The 19,097-nt window shown below is 35.6% G+C and overlaps 1 protein-coding gene and 1 long non-coding RNA gene across 2 annotated transcripts; one reads left to right on the top strand and one right to left on the bottom strand.

Moving 5' to 3' along the window:
- Positions 1-250: 250 nt before the first annotated feature.
- LOC140158911 (uncharacterized) lies at positions 251-6,328 on the bottom strand. Its single transcript, XR_011859836.1, has 2 exons — positions 5,955-6,328; positions 251-4,618 (listed from the first exon to the last, which is right to left on the bottom strand). It is a non-coding gene; the product is annotated as an uncharacterized lncRNA (long non-coding RNA).
- A 3,902-nt stretch (positions 6,329-10,230) lies between these two features.
- Positions 10,231-17,522, top strand: LOC140158909 (small ribosomal subunit protein bS16m-like). Its single transcript, XM_072182178.1, has 3 exons — positions 10,231-10,425; positions 14,178-14,424; positions 16,213-17,522. The coding sequence occupies exons 1-3, from the start codon at positions 10,423-10,425 to the stop codon at positions 16,347-16,349; spliced, it is 387 nt and encodes a 128-aa protein (XP_072038279.1). The 5' UTR covers positions 10,231-10,422; the 3' UTR covers positions 16,350-17,522.
- Positions 17,523-19,097: the final 1,575 nt, after the last annotated feature.

Below are 19,097 nucleotides of genomic sequence, written 5' to 3'. Positions count from 1 at the left end.
TGCGTGAGACTCACGGCCAATGCGTGAGAGTTGACAGCCCTGCATCAATCGACACAATTAGAAAATTATGGAGTTTTATCAAATGAATAACCGATTGTAAGACCAATCTATTGCACTGGGATCTTTATGGCTGCTTCGTTGTTATATAGCCTTCATCAAAATCACTCTATATGCTTATAGACAAGTTTTTACGGTATTGTAAAACTATACAAGCAATTTTGTCACAAATGCTGCAAATCTTGAGCAATAATTTGTGAATGTCAGAGGCTACTAAAGTACAAGTAACTTTATTCCTGATAGTAGGATTTTTGTTTTAAAACAGACTCACTTCTATTGCACAAGAGTGTCAAGTTGAGGGTGTTACTAAACTTACAACAAAAAAGTACAGGGGGCAATCATGTACACAATAAAGTTCATGAATGCCCTTTGCCCTTTAACCATTTTAATAGTTTGTGTTATTAATTACTTATTAATCAATACACCAGTCACCTACAATTTAACAAGGAAAATTGAAGGAAGTAAGCAACCCACTACATTAAATGACACAACCGCACAGTTCAGCTTTTGTCAAATGTTGCCCCCCGGCCCCACCACCACCTTGAAAGTCACCTTGCCACTCCTCCACCCCACCCTGGTGAAAACTTCATGGCTAAGCTACTGCCCAGTGTTGCCCAAACTTGTCAGTGCCATGGCATGGCAAACTGCTTGCCATACCGTGGTGAAGGACTCTCTAGTATTAGCCCATTTTTATGATTCCATTGGGCGGATAAGCACTTGACTTAAAAACTTCTGGTTTTTAAAGTTACTGACCAATCAATTCATGGTCAAAACAGGGGTCAAAAACAAACAACCTATTGTTTTTATAAAATTGGCGCTTCAGAGTCTTAAAACCAATACAATTCTGTTAAATTGAAAGGAAAATACACTAAATTACTGCTACAGCCTGAAACTACAGGTGATCACCAAGTAGCCCAATTGTGCAACCTAAGGCATCACTACCACTGCCTAAATTGTGTATGTATCTGCAATCTTTAGACAGTGATCATTGAGATGTCACATGATTCCTGTGACTGATTTGAACAATGGGATTCACACTATTATCATGGTAATTTGATACGTCATGCAGCCCACACTCATGCTTATCTCTAGAGCACTTTGTACACTACAATAGACAGGAAGTTCAGTGACTTATTTCACTTTAATAAGGGAATGATCAATATTTATGGCAGAATCACAGAGTTTAATAAGACTAGAAGAGTCTGGGCAAGGTTGCCAAACCTGTGATTTGGTATTTTGGCAACCCAATTGGGCAACTTTTGACAAATTTGACAATTTCTTATCCCACAGAGACCAATCAATGGTAAAGACAAAAATTGGGAGACTTTTCAACATTGGCTTCCACGACTTCCAATAGTTTCCTGTCCCATAGAAACCAAAGGTTTAGAGAAAAATTGGGTGACTTTTTTTATTTTTTGATCCGCGATTTGGGCTGACATTTTTGGCAACCCCGAGTCAGGGGACTCTGGGTTATTACAGCTTTCAGTGCTTTCATGTATCCTTTGCATGCAATGAAATGTGTTGAATACAAGCACAAGGTGCAACATGCCAAAATATTTAATCATGTTTCAGGTCTTCTCCGTAAAATGATGAAAGTCCACAATTTTTGTCCCCGTCCCCCTGCATGACAATATATCTGATTTCAAAATAGTTTTGTGCATGCGACTCAAGACACTCGTAGTCAAACCTCTTAATCTTTGATGAGATTTCATCCAGCTTTATTAGTTTTCTCTTTTGAGAGCTCTCAATTTTAATCTTGAGACACATGCAGATATTTGCTATAAAATTGCTTTTACTCTTTGTACAGGACAAATCTGTAAGTTTTACATGAATATCAACATAACAACATCTAGACTTCTCCGTAGTCCACTTGCCCATTTTGCATACTCTGGCTATTACATTTAAGCATAAAACTCTGATTTATATTGATTTGTGTGCAACTGATAGATTTTCACATCTGTATCTGATCTTTTCAGTCACCGCACTCCCTCTGTTTGTAGCTTCCCAAGTGGACTACTGACTTTGCCTTGCGGTTAAGATTTTTAACACAGGACTCTATGGAGAGTTAGGCCAATTTCTGGCCTAACCAAAATTGGCCATGATGTAATGCATCTTTAAATGGATCTGCCTTGTGATTGGTCGCCCATATCTTGCCTTAACTACAACGTAAACAACTATCTGTGGTATTTGCGGCGCTTTTGTGTTGACGCGAAAGTTAATCTCTCATCAAACATCTAGCGCGTCTTGTACTATACCATGCTTAGTACTTGAGGTTAATGGACTGATAAACAAGTATGCTTGACAGTGTGATTTTAGAGAGCAAAGTCTCGGGGGCAAAGTTCTGCTTAAAGTCCATAGTCGGATTTTTGTGGTTCGCTATCAATAAACTGGTAGATTCCAAAATCAGAATTGTTCAGTATTAAAGTGAGCCATTATAATTATGCAAGATAATGTTGCATTCAATTACTTTTATTGTCACTAATTATCTGATATTCTTAATTCTTTATGACCATTTTACTATTGAATACTTTAATTTTAATAAACATCAGTATAATTTTGAGTTCAACGAAATGGGTTCATCATCATGACTAATAATAACATATTTTTAATCAAATTCGACTATGGCATAGTCTAAACAACATCTTACAATACAAACAAGGGAAGAAGCTTACGTATCATACACTGGAACAGCGAGAGGACTGGGGTCCAAGTCCCCACACAGGCAGGTATGTCCAGAGTTTTTACTCTGGTATATCTGCCTATGCGTGTCATGTTTCCATTTGTAAATTCATGTTTAATTGTGCTAGAGTGTGATGCACAGGCCTGTAACCAGGATTTACAATGTATTTGGGGGCTGATTTTGAAAAAGTGGATTTTTTCCCCCAAATTTGGACCCTTTTTGACCAAAAAGGTGTAAAAACCCCTATTATTGGACTTTTTGGGTCAAAAAAGGGGCCTTTTGGGGTTTGCGGGCACCCACCCCAGCCTCCTGGTTACAGGTGATGCATAATTCTTCTTTCCCCTAGGTACAAAATGTATATCTTACAACATTAGTTTTCCTTGTACTTCTTAAAGATCTATATTTAAAATAAAATCTTTTTTATAACTTTACAAAATTATGTGACAATGTCCAGTGGAACCTTATTAACACAAAATTGTCAGGGCCTCAGATTTTGGTTACTGTGTTAACATGAGTTTATGTTATCAGGTCTTTATACTGTATAAAATTATGGTTTGGATTTGAAAAGCATTTTGTGTTAACAGATTTTTCACTGTACTGTAAAAGTAGAAATTTTTGCGAGGTTTTTATTTTCTCGAATTTCACGAGTGGACATAAAATCGCGAAAATAAAAACTCGCGAAAAGAACCTTTTGCATTAGGTTTCTATTGTATCAATATCAAAACCGCGAAATTTAATTCTCGCGCAATTGACAAAATCTTCAAAATCGCGAAAATATTGACTTTTACATTATACATGTACTGATGTGATACCATTAGAATGTGGCATGTACACTCATACAAAATTATTTTGACATAGTCTACATTAATTATTTCGTAAACAAGTTTTAAAAATAGTACAAACTTCATCTCAAAACACATAATATATTAAAATAACCAACAACACACAGAAAAGTTTACACCATACTGTTTAAGATGCCCACTGAACATGAAAACTACTTTTTTAAATCAAAATTATGCACTGAAGGAATTTTGAAGTCAATTGTAATTTGTAAATAAACTGTTCAGTGTACATTTTAAACAACTTCCATTTTCAATTAATAGTTTTTTAAGTGTACAATATCAATATACATATAATTAATAAATATCTCCACTTGTGCATAATATTCTTTGTGTGAATTGTGATAGACCAGTACTCTCCAGCAGATGTTAAAATTGTCTGATATTCCCATGATTCACCAGTTAGTTTTGTGCAGTGCAAATGATTATTACATCAAAACATCTTCCTTCGTAAACTTCTAAACATCTTCCTCTGTGTACAGTAGTCAAAGTAAACAGTCTGTACTGAAAATTTTGTCTCTTATTATTAATTCTTCACTGAATTTATACTTCAGTTGCTTTGTATTGGAGCAATGTCCTTATTGGTATACTATCTGACCATGACATGGATTATAAAAACAATACACCTTGTTGGCCAGATCATAGACCATAGATCATAGAAAAAAAAACAATTTTCTTGGACAAAAATAAGCTGAAAAAAAAAGACTTTTTTAAATATATACATTTTTTGTATCCGTGTGCATGTAGGTTTTAATATTGAGTAGATGTCTTCAGAAGTGTCATACCCATGAAATGGGCTGAAATTTTGCATTTAAAGCCTGATCTCCGTCACTCAGCAACTCAAGTATAAATTCAACGATAAAAAGAGATTAAATTGTCACTCTGGACAGCACACATTTCATTTAGTAAACATGTAGTCCTTCTACTAGTCTGTCTTTTTGTCCCCTCCTGTTGTAACTTCTTGTGCCGTATTCCCATTCGGTTGGAATGGACATTTCATTGCAGATCCATTATTTGTGTTGTCATTTTCAGATTTATTTTGCTGTAAACAAAACAGAGTAAAACAGTAAACAAATGAGTGAACATGATCAAAACAATGACAAACACAGTGTTCTAACAACCCAAAAGTTTGATGTCCTTTAAGGGGTCAGTCACCCACCTTTATACTATTGGTGGGTTAAGGAATCCTGATGTTCAATTTCTTAGGGAACATGCTTATTTGATGCAGTAAGACCTTGTGAGCATTTTGACACCATTTTCATCCAAATCGGCCAAAAAATGAGTTGGTGCCGGCCAAAACAAGTATTTGGACAAGGGGGGGTCTGGGGGGGGTCTGAAAATCAATATTTTTGACAATCATTATTATATGCCTAATTATGTTAAAGTTGGTGCTGATTTGTATGTAATTGATGTCTAGAATTCCATTTATGAAAGTTGCATAAAAATTGGAGTTGTCATTTTCTTAAAATGGCTTTTTTACGTCCAAATATGAAAAAAAAATTCAAGATAAAACGGGGGTCACAACGGTAGAACCCCCCTTAAATCGACTTAAAAATTTTGGGCGATTTTTTTGGCTATTTAGGCGACATTTCATGGCTAATACCCCATGACTTGGGCTAAAAAGTTTTGGCAACCCTGTTTTGTTACAGTCAGTCTACTCTGAAGTACAAAGTACCGACGCACACATTGTGCTGACTAAGTTTGAAGGCACAGCTGTGCCTCAGCAGATTGCATTCTGGGCAGGCAAGAAACAACAACAATGCCCGGCCCGTATTGAGCGGAAAATATTTGTTGTTTTTTCGTACCGTTTCAGAAAAAAAAGGAAACAAAATATATTTCCCTTGCAATATGTACATTTCAAATGAATATAAAAAAGTTTGGGTTAAAAATGGAGAAGAAAAAAAATTTGCGATACCGGGTTTAGTACCGGGTACCTCTCGGGTAAAGTATGATGCACTAACCAATTGAGCTATTTGGCCCACTACGTCCATCGTGGAAGTTTTATAAATAAATACGGCGCACCGTCTCCTCAGCAGTTAGTGTGGTTTGCTTTTTCACAGAATGTGTATGACGCGAAACCAAAGTAGCTGTTGAGGAGACTGATGATTCGCAATTACATGTACATGTAATTCCCTGCCCAGAAATCCGAAGTAATTTTTAGTATAATTTACAAAATAGCCTGTAAAAGCCGCTGTGTTTCATGATTTCTCCGGAAATACATAGACTTGGAGCGTCAAATTTCAGGATAGTAATGAGAAAAATAGTATCTATCATGTGATACCAAAACCTCATCAACAATGAAAATAATCGGGGGGGGATGATCGTCGATCGGGTTACGGACCTTTTACAGCTTTAAATAAAAGTATGGATATATTCACCTTTTCTGTTGAATTTGAGTCGCTTGATTTTTCCTCTGTTTCTTCTCCTTCTTTCGTAATTCCATAGCCTTTCATTCGGACATTAAACCATCGCTGCCATTTTTCTGGTAAGTATGGCATAATTATTGGCTGAAGAAATCGATGAAATACCCATAGGAAAAGAGGTATTACTATGCAAGGAATGCACACCATGATGAATGAAGTTATAAGGTATGCTAGGGTTTTGTAAAGTCTTCACAATCACAGTCAGAATGAATACAATGATTAGTCTAATGAGATAGTACTGCTGTTCTGCTACACTGGTAAGCTTAAAATTAAATAAATAAGAACACAAGCAGAATCAATTATCCAATGACGATTTATCGACAACCAGTAAATAAAGTAGTGATGATGATGTATTTTTAGTGACGCAAGGACGAATTGCAATTTTTCGTCGTTTTACAGCTGTACAATATTCCCATACTTTCAGAAACTGTTTACAATATACATAAGCGATAGTACTCATCATGAATATTAATGAAGTGATGTCAAAGTTTAATAATGTGTTGATGCAGTGTGTGGTGTTGATCGAGTCGATCATTGTACATGGGAATTCTTTTAGCATTGTTTAGTGCAGTATTATAAATGACAGGTCCAGGGTGGGGTTGGAAGAAAGCAAGAATAAGACCCATTCGGTGATCCCAGCGAAAGTCAAGTGTAAAAATTAAAATTGTTGAAGGATTCAAATTGTCATTTGGTATTTTTTAAGGGGGTACTACTAACACCCATGTGGTAAATTTGTGACTATTTTTGCATTTTTCTCAAAAAATAATTACACACTGGTAACAAAAGTTATGTATATTATTGGGGCAAGGAATCCGATTACTACACTGAAATTTCAGTGACTCAAGACAAGCGGTTCAGTATATATGATAGGAAACGAGGTACCGTAGGGGTAACTTTGGGCACTTTTCAGAGTTTTTAAACCACTGCTTCCAAACAAAACCAATTATATTTCTAATTAACTCTTTTTTGTGACATTAGGGTTCCTTCTACACCTTGAAGTTGAAAAAGATTTTTAAATAATTTTGTAAGGGTGCCCTAGGGGTTCAAAATGACCTGACCAAAGTTACCCCGCCTTTGGGGCAACTTTGGTCACAGTAAATACATTCCATGAAGGAAAAAAACTTTAAAAAATTGATCTTCGCTGAATATGGGCAAGTTGTTGTTTTTTGTGACATTTGACACCTTGCAAAATTAATCAAACACACATCCTTGCTCACAAATATCGATTTTAATTTTTTCTGAAAAAAATGTAAAAAAATGCTGATTTTTTGGTCAAAAATCCCGACTATTATTTCTTCCAAACATATTTCTTAACAAATTGACACCAAATACGACTAAAAACAATATTGCTGTACGAAAATATGACCATTTAAAAAAATATTTTTGACCGACCAAAGTTACCCCGCGCCGCTGACCGAAGTTCACCCCATTTTACGGTACATCCTAGCGGTACCTTATTTCTGATCATAAATAACAAACCACCTTGTCTTGGGGCACTGACATTCCAGTGTAGTAATTGGATTCCTTGCCCCTATAATATACATAACTTTTGTTACCACTGTGTTATTAGTTTTTGAGAAAAATGCAAAAATAGACACAAATTTATCGATGGGTGCCCCCTTAAAGGAAAAAATTGGCAAAAAAACGAAGAAAATAGCAGCGAAATTAGTGAAGCCCATTCAAACACATGTAGGCCCCGCCTAGCTAATTATATAAATTACAGATTCATGTAAATGTTCGTTAATTAATTAATTAATTAATTAATTGACCTTGCAACAGATTATAGACTGGATTAGGCGCAGAGAGAAAAAACAGCAGAGAAATAGAAAGAGAAGAGAAAAAAATCTCATTCAATTTAATTAATTAATTCATTCATTCATTACCGGTAATTAATTAATTAATTAATATTCATTCATTCATTCATTCATTCATTCATAATAATTATGAGTCCTGATGGGAGAGCAAAATTAGGGGGGGCAGGGGCAAGAATTTTTGGCGAGCCGTAGAGGGGCACTCGAGAAAGGGGGGGGGGCGATTTTTGGCATACATTCATGGGGTACCTTTTAAATGAAACTCTAAAAGGCTTAGGAAAACAGTATAGGAAACGTTTAAGGGCTGGGGTATGAACGTTTGGACAGTATTTATTGTGGGACATTAGAGCACATCAGACATATCGAATTGCATTCTGAATACGAAGAATGTCATTCTGATATCAGTTAATTTTGTTTTTTGAAATTCGCAATTTAATACACATTTTATGGCAAATCATTAAAATTGATATTTTTGATATTTAACAGTACTTGAAGTAAACTTTATAAATCTGATGATTTATACTTAAAGTGTATGTAGGTGGGATGAAAAGCCGACGATCAATTGAAAATTTTGACCTTTCGTATTGAAGATATGGATTTTTTTTCCCAAAACACCAAAAAAATTAGGTCTTTTTGGAAAAAAAATCCATATCTTCAATATGAAAGGTCAAAATTTTCAATTGACCGTCGGCTTTTCCTCCCTGCTACATACACTTTAAGAATATGTCATTAGATTTATATAATTTACTTCGAGGACTGTTATATATCAAAAATTTGAAAAATATCAAATTTTTATAATTTGTCATAAAATTTGTATTATATCGTGATTTTCAAAAATGAAAATTATTTGATATCAGAAAGACATGCTTCGTATTCAGAATACAATTCGATAGGTCTGAGGTGCTCTCATGTCCCACAAAAAAATACTGTCGAAACGCAATAAACGCTCATTTTAGATCCCTTAGGCCAATTACAATTGATTCTTAGTTTCCTGTTTCCGCCCGCGTCCAAAGTTGAGAATTGCAAAATATTTAATTATTTTATTTATATTTTGGATTTTCTCTTTAAAAATAACTTTTAATGACTACCATTTGCTACTTTCCGACTTTGATCATATCATCTATAATGATGAATAAACTTAGAACCTAATTGTACCATTACTTATGTATAAAATCAAACATAGTAGTAAAATAATTAAATGCATGCTCCTTGTCAAAATGGCTTGATGTAGGTTGCGACCACTTATTTTAAAATAAAGAAAATAAAAGATAATTAATAATTAATAATTAAAAGTCGCCTCATCCCTGGTTTTCAACCATGAAACAGGAAACTAAGAATTAATTGTGAAGGGCCTTAAAGGTCCATTCAGTGATTTGCTCAACCGGACGATTGTACCGGTATCAAAATTCAGATGTTGGTAGGCCTATCATTGTCATAGATGTGCTAACATAGCCTGCTAGTAGTAGTAGTTCAGCCAAAAGCCGTATATTTAAGACAAAAGACGTTTACATGTAATTTGTAATTTATGTACTGACAGTAGGCCTAGGCCTAAATAAATTAGCTACATGTATTTCTATGGGGCTTCAACTTCATCAATAGTGCTGTTTTCTTTGTTTTTGGCCAAATTCTTCATTTCAAATATCAAACGACAATTTGAATAGAATGACTTATCCTTCACTTTTTAAAGCAATTTGTAAACAATTTTAATTTTTTTAACACTTGCGCTAGGGTGATCACTCACTGATGGGTCTTTAAAGGTTTGCAAATTGGGATCCAAAACATTTGGCATGTGCAACCATAGGTATTAGAGGAATATACCTATGGTGCAACTAGGGAGGGAGATGTTTTTTGGCAGGCCGAGATGGGGAGGGCAAAGAATTTTGGCAGGCCGGTGGAGAAAGCTATTTTTGGCACACCATTTGGAAATTTTACCCCAGGGGGCACACCCCATTTCATTTCAATTCTATTCTATTCTATTCTATTCTATTCTATTCTATTCTTTCTTATTTATTTATTTATTTATTTATTTATTTATTTATTTATTTATTTATTTATTTATTTATTTATTTATTTATTTATTTATTTATTTATTTATTTATTTATTTATTTATTTATTTATTTATTTATTTATTTATTTATTTATTTATTTATTTATTTATTTATTTATTTATTTATTTATTTATTTATTTATTTATTTATTTATTTATTTATTTATTTATTTATTTATTTATTTATTTATTTATTTATTTATTTATTTATTTATTTATTTATTTATTTATTTACAATTATTACAATTACAGAGCACCACACGCACGGGCGCTCTTTAATATCCAGGCACAAAATTGAGCAGGCCTGAAATTGAGCATGATATCACTTGATTAATATTCATGACCTACTCGGCGTCGTGTTCAAGTTTTCTCCTTTGAGTTTATAAGAGCTTTCTGGGTGCATGTGTGAATGTATGTGGTCAAGAATTTGTGAAGTTTTGAGCTATGATCGTCATGAAAATGTTCTTTTAAATGTTCGTGAACTTCAGGGCACATCTGGTTTTGTCTTCTGCATTCAAAAATCTTGCATCGCAGCTGGTATAAAAGCTTACAAACACTACTGATATGGTAAGCTTAAAAATTCAAGTAGTACATCATGATGAGTATCAAGACAAGGCCCAGGGGGGGGGGGGGTAGACTGCGGAACTCAGTCCTCAATGATAGTCAGTCATTTATCTTTAGCAAATGACTATCATTTGAGGACTGAGTTGTTATGATATATCTTCCGAGGAGCAATTTCAGACAATAGCTGGGGATTAGTGGGGCAGAGCCGAGGTTATCTATTTGAATCCTTTCATGAAGCATAGTCAAGTCTGCCAAGCTCAAGGACACTCGGCACAAATTGAAAGACCATGTCAACTCCCGACAAAAGAATGCATGCATGTCAAAGGTCATACGACACCAATTTGGTGTTTATGCTCCTCGAAATTAGTATCTTAAGGTCTATGTCTGGGGGGGGGCGATTATTTTTTTCAAACATCATATTTGTAACGCATACGTGTAAATTCAGTTGAAAATTTATACGATGTACGGAAAAAATAATTGCAGGCGGGGAGGGGGGGGCGGCGGCATTAGGACATGTCGAATATTCTCTTGGTCGGGCTGACGTCACAGGGGAAATGCCTTGCTTGTTATTAAAACCAGTGTGCGCATGTGTAGTTCCCCCAGGGCTGTCAACTTGGAATTGCTTGGCGTGAGACAGCTCTCTAGGGCAGGCGTACCGGTATTTGCCGACTCCAATGTTCATTTTGTACCATATTAATATTTGAGCCACGGCGCTCGAGAATGTGAGGGGGGGTTGGAGCAACAAATAATTCATGATGATGTGTGAGATTTTACTAATTTTCCAGCTTTTTCGCGTGAGATTATACAACCTTGGCGTGAGACCGTGAGAAAGTGACCTAATGCGTGAGACTCCGGCCAATGCGTGAGAGTTGGAAGCCCTGGTTCCCCTTTCTCGAGCTGGTTGCTATGATGCGAGGCTTTGCGCGCGCTTGTGCAAAGGGGACGAAGGGGACAATGTCAATGTTCCCGAATGTCCGACCTAGTGAATGAAAGTGACGTACCTACCTCTGCCCACCAGCATACGAAACTAGGGGGTCTATCGGTGTAAAAAATTTCAGAAAAAATGGGGTCATTCGATCCGGTGTTGGCAATGTCAAAATGGGGTGATTTTGTATACATGTACATGAGCTCCCTGAAATTTCACATTGACAATCAAAAATAGCTTTTTACCCAATTTTGCTCAAGCACAACAAAATGTCAATTTTGAGGATTAATTGTTCAAGAATGAAGAAGGGGGTCATTCAGTGTAGGCTACGGTACTGAAAAAACAATGGTTTTTTTTTCATGGAACATGAGGTACCGCGACCGGGTATGTCAATATATGGGAGTGCTCCCCCCCGGGACTCGGACACTAGCAGCTAGGGGACACAGGGATAACCTTGCCAATCAAATACTTCATCTATTGTGTTCTATACTTAATCCGATAAGTGATCGATACATGTGTGTATCCATGAAAATAGGGTGATATCCGCATTAATAAGCTATGGCGGGCATTGGCTGCATGCCTTACTTTCTGATTCAGCAACAGAATGTTATGACTTCATTCTTTATGATTATGTATCACTGAAGTCTTAATATCGATGTTACGAAAAGTTTGATGAAGTCCAATAGACGAAATTCCTTTAAGAAGGCTACCCCCCACTCCGCCCCTCCCCTCCAACATATTAAAGTGTTGTACTTCTATGGTGTCAAATATCAAAAAATTACAACCCGTATTCATAGAATGATAGAATACAGGGGCCGTCGCTATGGTTCATGGGGTTGTGGAGGGGGTGCGACAGTGCTAGGATATTGATCATGTTTATGGAAGAAACAAAATTTTATAATTGTATTTTATTTTAAAATATTTTTTCTTCATTAATTACACAAAAAAAAACCCATTAGGACTCACAGATGAATTTTTCAAGTCTTTGCCATTATTATATACTTTCTACTTTGGACCAACAATTTAGCAGTTATGAGGCCCAAAAGTTTCCATAATTCCAGGATTAAGACCACCAGGATTAAGGCAGTCACGATCAGTAAAATGGTAACAGGAGCCATTTTATAGACATTTAAAACTAAAAAAAATGCATAGCAATATTTATAGGAAATGAGCCCAATCAAACCTTTCCTTTCCTTTCCTTTCCTTTCTTATACTTCCTATAGCAGCTCATTTGAGCTAAACTGAAAGTCCTCTTTAAGCATTTTGCTGAAGGAGTATTTTCAAATTTTTTGGACCCTTTCAATTGTGAATTTTTCCTCTGAAGGGGTCAAAAGCATTGCTCAAGGGGTATTTTTATAATATTATTTTTGAAGACATTTTTAACCATGTGTGTGTTTGGAGCAGTGGCAGATCTATCTAGAGCAGTCAGGAGGGAGGGGGGAGGTTCAATTTTAGAAGAAAATAATGTAAAAAATGCCCCCTAAGGTAGTAAGAAACCTTTGCAAAATGAAGACCTTTAGAATTGAAGCAATTGGTGGACCATTTAGGCACTATTACTGTGTAAAATTTGAGATCAAAAGGTTGAAAAAGCAGAAAATTTGTGAAATTACGGTCCATGAAGCCTTTCCTGGGCACGTTTCCCCTATTATTGTAGGCCTATAGATTGTGTTAAACATAGGGCCTAAATTGGCAAATGTCGAAAGCAGAAGCGAAAACTCGGCTACTTGTTTATTCAGTATGCAGGGGGTATCTGAGGGGATATTCCCCCCTGAGAGGGAAAATTTTACAAAATGAAGGTCCAATTGAAGCCATTTGGTGCATCATTTTTACACTATTTAAATTATTGCTTCAAACAGAAAAAAGGACCCAAACTCAATTTGCAAAATTTCAAATGTTACACAAGTGCACTGACTGACTTTACAAGTCTTCAGACTCGCAATTACTACAATACATGTATGCATGGATCGATGCTGACAAAATATGACGGGCCCTGCACATAGGGAGTAGGTTCTTAATGCCAAAAGCCAAGAATAAATGCACAATATCGGGTGTTTCTCTATTCAAATCTTGCAATATTTGAACAGCGTACATTTCAAGATTTTTGTACTGCGTTGGACTTTGAGACTTTGGTTTTGAAGGAGTCCGCAAAGTGTCTGAACGCGTAAATATGCGTGTTTTGTGCGTTGAAGTAAACCCTGCTCTGGAACTTAGAGGAAGTGATAAATACAGATATCAGAACCGGGGATGGTGGTGAGGTGGTCCCCTTCTCTTTTCGAATAGCTCTGACACTTTAACGTGCACAGGATTTGACTCTTCCTGTACACGGGACCACCAGCTTTATGTGACTTTCCGAACTACGAGACACTGTTCCTACACTACATACATGTATATCTGCATGTGCTATGTAGTGTATGGGGGCGAGAAGGAATTCTAAAATATACTGCTTCAAAGCAGAGTCTGCTTCACACTGTCAGAGAAAATATCTCTGATACACTAAACCAATTAATAGTCTAGTCGGCGTAGTCGCAATATACTACAGTGGAAACTCTTTAATGCGAAATTTGTGGGGCCACAAAATTTAGTTTGTCTTATCAGGATTTTGTCTTATCCATCACATATTACATAGGGATTCAGTGCCAGGGACCTGAAAATCAAGCTTGTCTTACCAGGTTTTTTGTATTATCAGAGCTTGTATTAACGAGTTTCCACTGTAGTAATATCTCCATAGCCTGCAGCGTTCATTAACTTCTTGTTCATTGTACAGTTCCATTGTCATGTCATCACATAGTTATTAATATTACAAAATTTCTTTTATGTTTAAAAATTACAGGGGAAATTACCAACAGGACTTATGATTCGTCTGGCCAGATATGGCTGTACCAATCGCCCTTTCTACCACCTTGTTGCCATTCGTAGCTCTTATGCTCGAAACTCACCAAAGAAATATGAACAGCTAGGCACATATGATCCGTTGCCTAATATCTACAATGAAAAACTGGTGTCAATTAACTTTGAACGACTCAAATTTTGGTTGAAAAGAGGAGCAACACCTTCAAAACCAGTTGCTCAGTTACTAGGTAAGTACAGAAAGAAAGTTCTGTTCGTCAGAATCCATGTAAGTTGTATTATAATAGATTTAATAATCCAGTGGTTTCTTGGCCAATCATTTACAAGCTGATAAGCTTGCTGGTTTTCAATTTCTTCACAATTTGATTGATGAGCTTGGAAGGATCAGATGGATCAAGATCTAATCTAAGAATCAAATCTTGCAACAAGTTAGTCACCTACTTTCCACTTGTACATAATATGTACTAGTTGTCCACATCCAACTTAGTTTCATCAGCACAGACATCGACTGTTATCATACTGACATTTTTTAACGGAACACGGCTCTCCACTAAGGTGGACAATAAATAGCCCTGAATCACGTAGTGGAAGATCGTGATGGTCCCCAGTAAGTTTATCCACACAGCATGCTAGGAGATCGGGAGCCAACATGACACAGCAAACTGCAGTAATTGAATTTGTGTGGTGGTACTTGCTATCAAGGAAATGTACACAACAAATTCCCACCGTAGCGAGATAGGCACCCATATGATAAAGGATGCGACAGAGGGATGTTTCTCACTACATACATGTATATGTACAAATGGAAAGTAGGAGAATTGTTGCAAATGTATGTTAACTTTAAGGGATCTGGAATGAGCGTTTTGAGCATTTCGACAGTATTTTTGTGGGACATGAGAGCACATCAGACATATCGAATTGCATTCTGAATACGAAGAATGTTTTTCTGATATCAAATAATTTTCATTTTTTGAAATTCACGATATAATACAAATTTTATGACAAATTGTTAAAATTTGATATTTTTCACATTTTTGATATATAACAGTCCTCAAAGTAAACTTTATAAATCTAATGATATATTCTTAAAGTGTATCTTCAATACGAAAGGTCAAAATTTTCAATTGATTGTCGGCTTTTCATCCCACCTACATACACTTTAAGTACATATTATCAGATTTATAAAGTTTACGTCGAGTACTGTACAAAAATATCAATTCTTAATCATTTGCCATAAAATGTGTACTACATTGCGAATTTCAAAAAATCAAAATTATTTTATATCAGGACATTCTTCATATTCAGAATGCAATTCGATATGTCTGATGTGCTCTAATGTCCCACAATAAATACTGTCCAAAGGTTCATACCCCACCCCTTAATAGTTTGCGAAAAATAGGCTATGATGACCAGTCACTTCTCACTTGATTGTCTCTATGGGACGGTTCTGAGAATTCACTGTTCACTGGAATGCTACTGGCAGTACTGGTACATGTACACAACATTATTGTCAAATTGTCAGTTAAATTGTGTATCCCATAGCAAAATCATTGTAGGTAAGATTGGGTTTGGGGTTAAATTTAACATGTTTAAGGTGGTACTACACCTGCTGATAAATTTTGTGACTAAATTTGCATTTTTCTCAAAAATAACACACTGGTAACAAAAGTTATGTATATTATAGCTAGGGGAAAGGAATCCAATTACTTCACTGAAATTTCAGTGATTCAAGACAAGTAGTTCATTATATATGTTAAGAAATGAGGTACATAATTTGTAGCAGTATCTCTTTTCTTATCATAAATAACGTACCGCTTGTCTTGAGTCACTGAAATTCCAGTGTACGTAACTGGATTCCTTGCCCCTATAATATAACTTAATTGTTACCCGTGTGTTATTATTTTTGAGAAAAATGCAAAAATAGTCACAAATTTATCAAGGGGTGTAGTACCTCCTTAAAGCTTATTTATTCTGTGTATGGTCATCACAGTCTCCTTTTTCTTCTTTTCTTTTCACAGGATTAAGTGGTTTCTACCCAGTTCATCCCATGAGTGTAATAATAGCTAGACGAGCACGGCTATTAGCAGCCAAGAAGGCTAAAGAAGCAGAAGAGGCAGCAGCAAAAGTAGATGAAGAAGATGCAGAAAAGTTATGATATATGCTGACTGTAGAAATATATACAGAGACTTGTTCAGATACAAATCTAACTTCACATGCTTGTGTGTGATAGTTACATACACAGTCAGACCTGCCAACTGTCCCTCATTTTGGGTTTCCCAAAGTGAAAAAGAGGGACAGTCCTGTTTTCTGAAAATTTCAGTGATGGCAAATTGAAATGCAAGAACAGCAGAAAATGATGCAAATTTCACTTTAAAATTTTGTTATAGCTTTCTCTTAAGGCTATTGTGATAAGTTCAGACCTGCAAAACCTTCTCTGAATTCTGAGAGTATTGCACACCTCAAGTCTTTGAATTTGTTGGTACCTGGTTTGTGTACATGTACAAGGTTTTAGTCTCAATGTCCTTTTTTTCTGAATTCAGTAGGTTGGCAGGTCTGCACAGTGTGTACAAAGCAGTGCAGCAAAGGTAGAATGAAGAAGAAGGTTAAGAAAAGTTATGATATCAACCGTAATAGCCCAAAGTGCTTTAAACTCATTGGCAACAGAACAAAGAGGCCATACCTCACTTACAAAGTACTGACAATGACACACATAATGATTGTGCTGCTTGTTTGCATTAGACACCAAGAATATAGCTACATGTATGTATGTTTCTGAGACTAACCTATGTGAAATTAAATTTGATGTGTAGCACTACAAGATTGGCACATTATGGAACTTTTTAAAAAGTTGTCAGGATAAAAATTTGGCCCTGAAGCTGCAAATAAAAGTGGACAAGAATTTCAATAAAAGAATGAATCCTGCCTATACCTTTTTTCACCCTGATGTGACAGTGATTTCAGTGTGCATTACATTAGGTGCAGCTTCAAATTGCTTGCATTTGCTCAAAGCGCTGGCACACACAGATATGCTCTTACAGATGCCACATAGATTCACATGAGAAACAGCTGGCTCAAGGTGTTAACATCACTGCTACATCAGGACAAAAAAATGGTAAAGCGCATTATAGGTTTTTTCTCAACTTAAAAAGAAATGGCCTAGCACATAAGGGTGGTCTAAAGTATATAAAAGTATACATTTTTAGAATGGAAAAGACTTGATGGAATCCATATGTGCGGTCAAATTTGGGCAAAAATGCTCATTTTGGGAGAAAATCATGGGCAACAACAACAAAAATTCTTGAGTAAACAAATTTTTGTTATTATTTTTTTTAATCACATTATAATAATTTGTCATAAAATTTGTATTCGCAAATTTAAAAAAATCAAAATAATTTAATGCGATTCGATATGTCTGATGTACTCTCAGCTCCCACAAAAAGTACTATACAAACGTTAATATCCGACTCCTTAAGATCACCCTTAATATTTTGAAGAAAGTAAGATTTTCCTTTAAACAGCAAAAGTAAAATGGTTTAAATAAATAAATATAAATATTAAAAAATACATTAAAAAAACTGCATTGATACTGATTCTGTATTTTAGACATGTACCAACTTTCTGTTTCTGTTTGCAGTATGCCAGCCACTTGCAAGGATTTCAGAAAAAAAGTCCTGTAGTCTGGCTGCCAGTAGATTTGACATTGTTTTGGTGTCCATGGTTTTGTTTTTGATAGATTTTGCTTCTCAAGACCACAATTTTCAAAAATATATTTTCTGGACCTCTGTCAGCATTGAACATTTTGAGATATGGAGGGTCAAAGTTCATACAGAGGTCAAAATTAAAAACTGCTCAAGCAAATGCTGTTGATATTTAAGTTCGCCAAATTAATCTCTTTGCCATGGCGATCCAGAAAAAGTATACTTTTACCTATCTGAGACATTCTCTTCTGGAGTTATCAGCAGAAAGGTCAAAGGTAACCATTTGACATCCATGGGTCAAACCTGAAAAACACTCAGACTTGTATAAAAATAGTCTCAATTTTTTTGTCTGCTATAAACAAAAAAAGAAAGAATAGTTTGCCATAGCTAGGATGATATAATAAGTTACCATGGTAAGATGGTGACAAAGGTCAGTGTCCATTGAATCACATAGACCTGGCCCTTTTTTGCTATGTTACCAATACTTACCATGGTTACCCATGTAAGGAAACATCTTACACAATACAAACTATTATTTTTCTGCATTGATTTTCTATGATGAACAATTTGAGACTATTTTCGGAGCATTTTTCAGGTTTTAACCCCTGTGGAGGTCAAATCGTGACCTTTGAAGTTTTTGCTTACAACTCCAGAAGGTATGTCACAGATAGGTAAAAGTGTACTTTTTTTTGGGTTTTGGACCGCTATGACAGCGAAATAATTAGGTAAACTTTGCAACAACATTTGAGCAGTTTTGAATTTTGATCTCTGTATGAACTCCATACCCTCCATGTCTCGAAAAGCTCAATGCTGATAGAGGTCCAGTAAACTTATTCTTGGAAATTGTTGGTCTTGAGAAGCAATAACCAGCAAAAACAAAACTATGGATACCAAAAACCAGCTTCTGTGACCAAATTACATTTGGCAGCCGGACTACTGGAATGAAAAGCCGACCATCAATTGAAAATTTTGACCTTTCATATTGAAGATATACATTTCCCCCCAAAAGACCTACATTTTTTTGTGTGTTTTGGGAAAAAAATCTATATCTTCAATACCAAAATTTTCATATGATGAACAGGTTTTCATCCCAGCTACACACATTTAAGTATTAGATTTAAACAATTTACTTCAAGGACTGTTAAATTTCAGAAATATAATTTTTTAATCATTTGCCATTAAATGTGTATTATATCAAATAAAAA

This window comes from Amphiura filiformis, chromosome 8, assembly GCF_039555335.1.
Source record: "Amphiura filiformis chromosome 8, Afil_fr2py, whole genome shotgun sequence".
Classification (NCBI taxonomy): domain Eukaryota; kingdom Metazoa; phylum Echinodermata; class Ophiuroidea; order Amphilepidida; family Amphiuridae; genus Amphiura; species Amphiura filiformis.
The sequence above is the reverse complement of the archived record's forward strand: the minus strand, read 5'-3'. Positions and strand labels throughout refer to the sequence as shown.

Excerpts from the sequence above, each read along its gene's own strand:
- LOC140158909 (XM_072182178.1), top strand. Across the intron at positions 14,425-16,212 it reads ACCAGTTGCTCAGTTACTAG|GATTAAGTGGTTTCTACCCA; the intron begins GTAAGTACAGAA and ends TTCTTTTCACAG.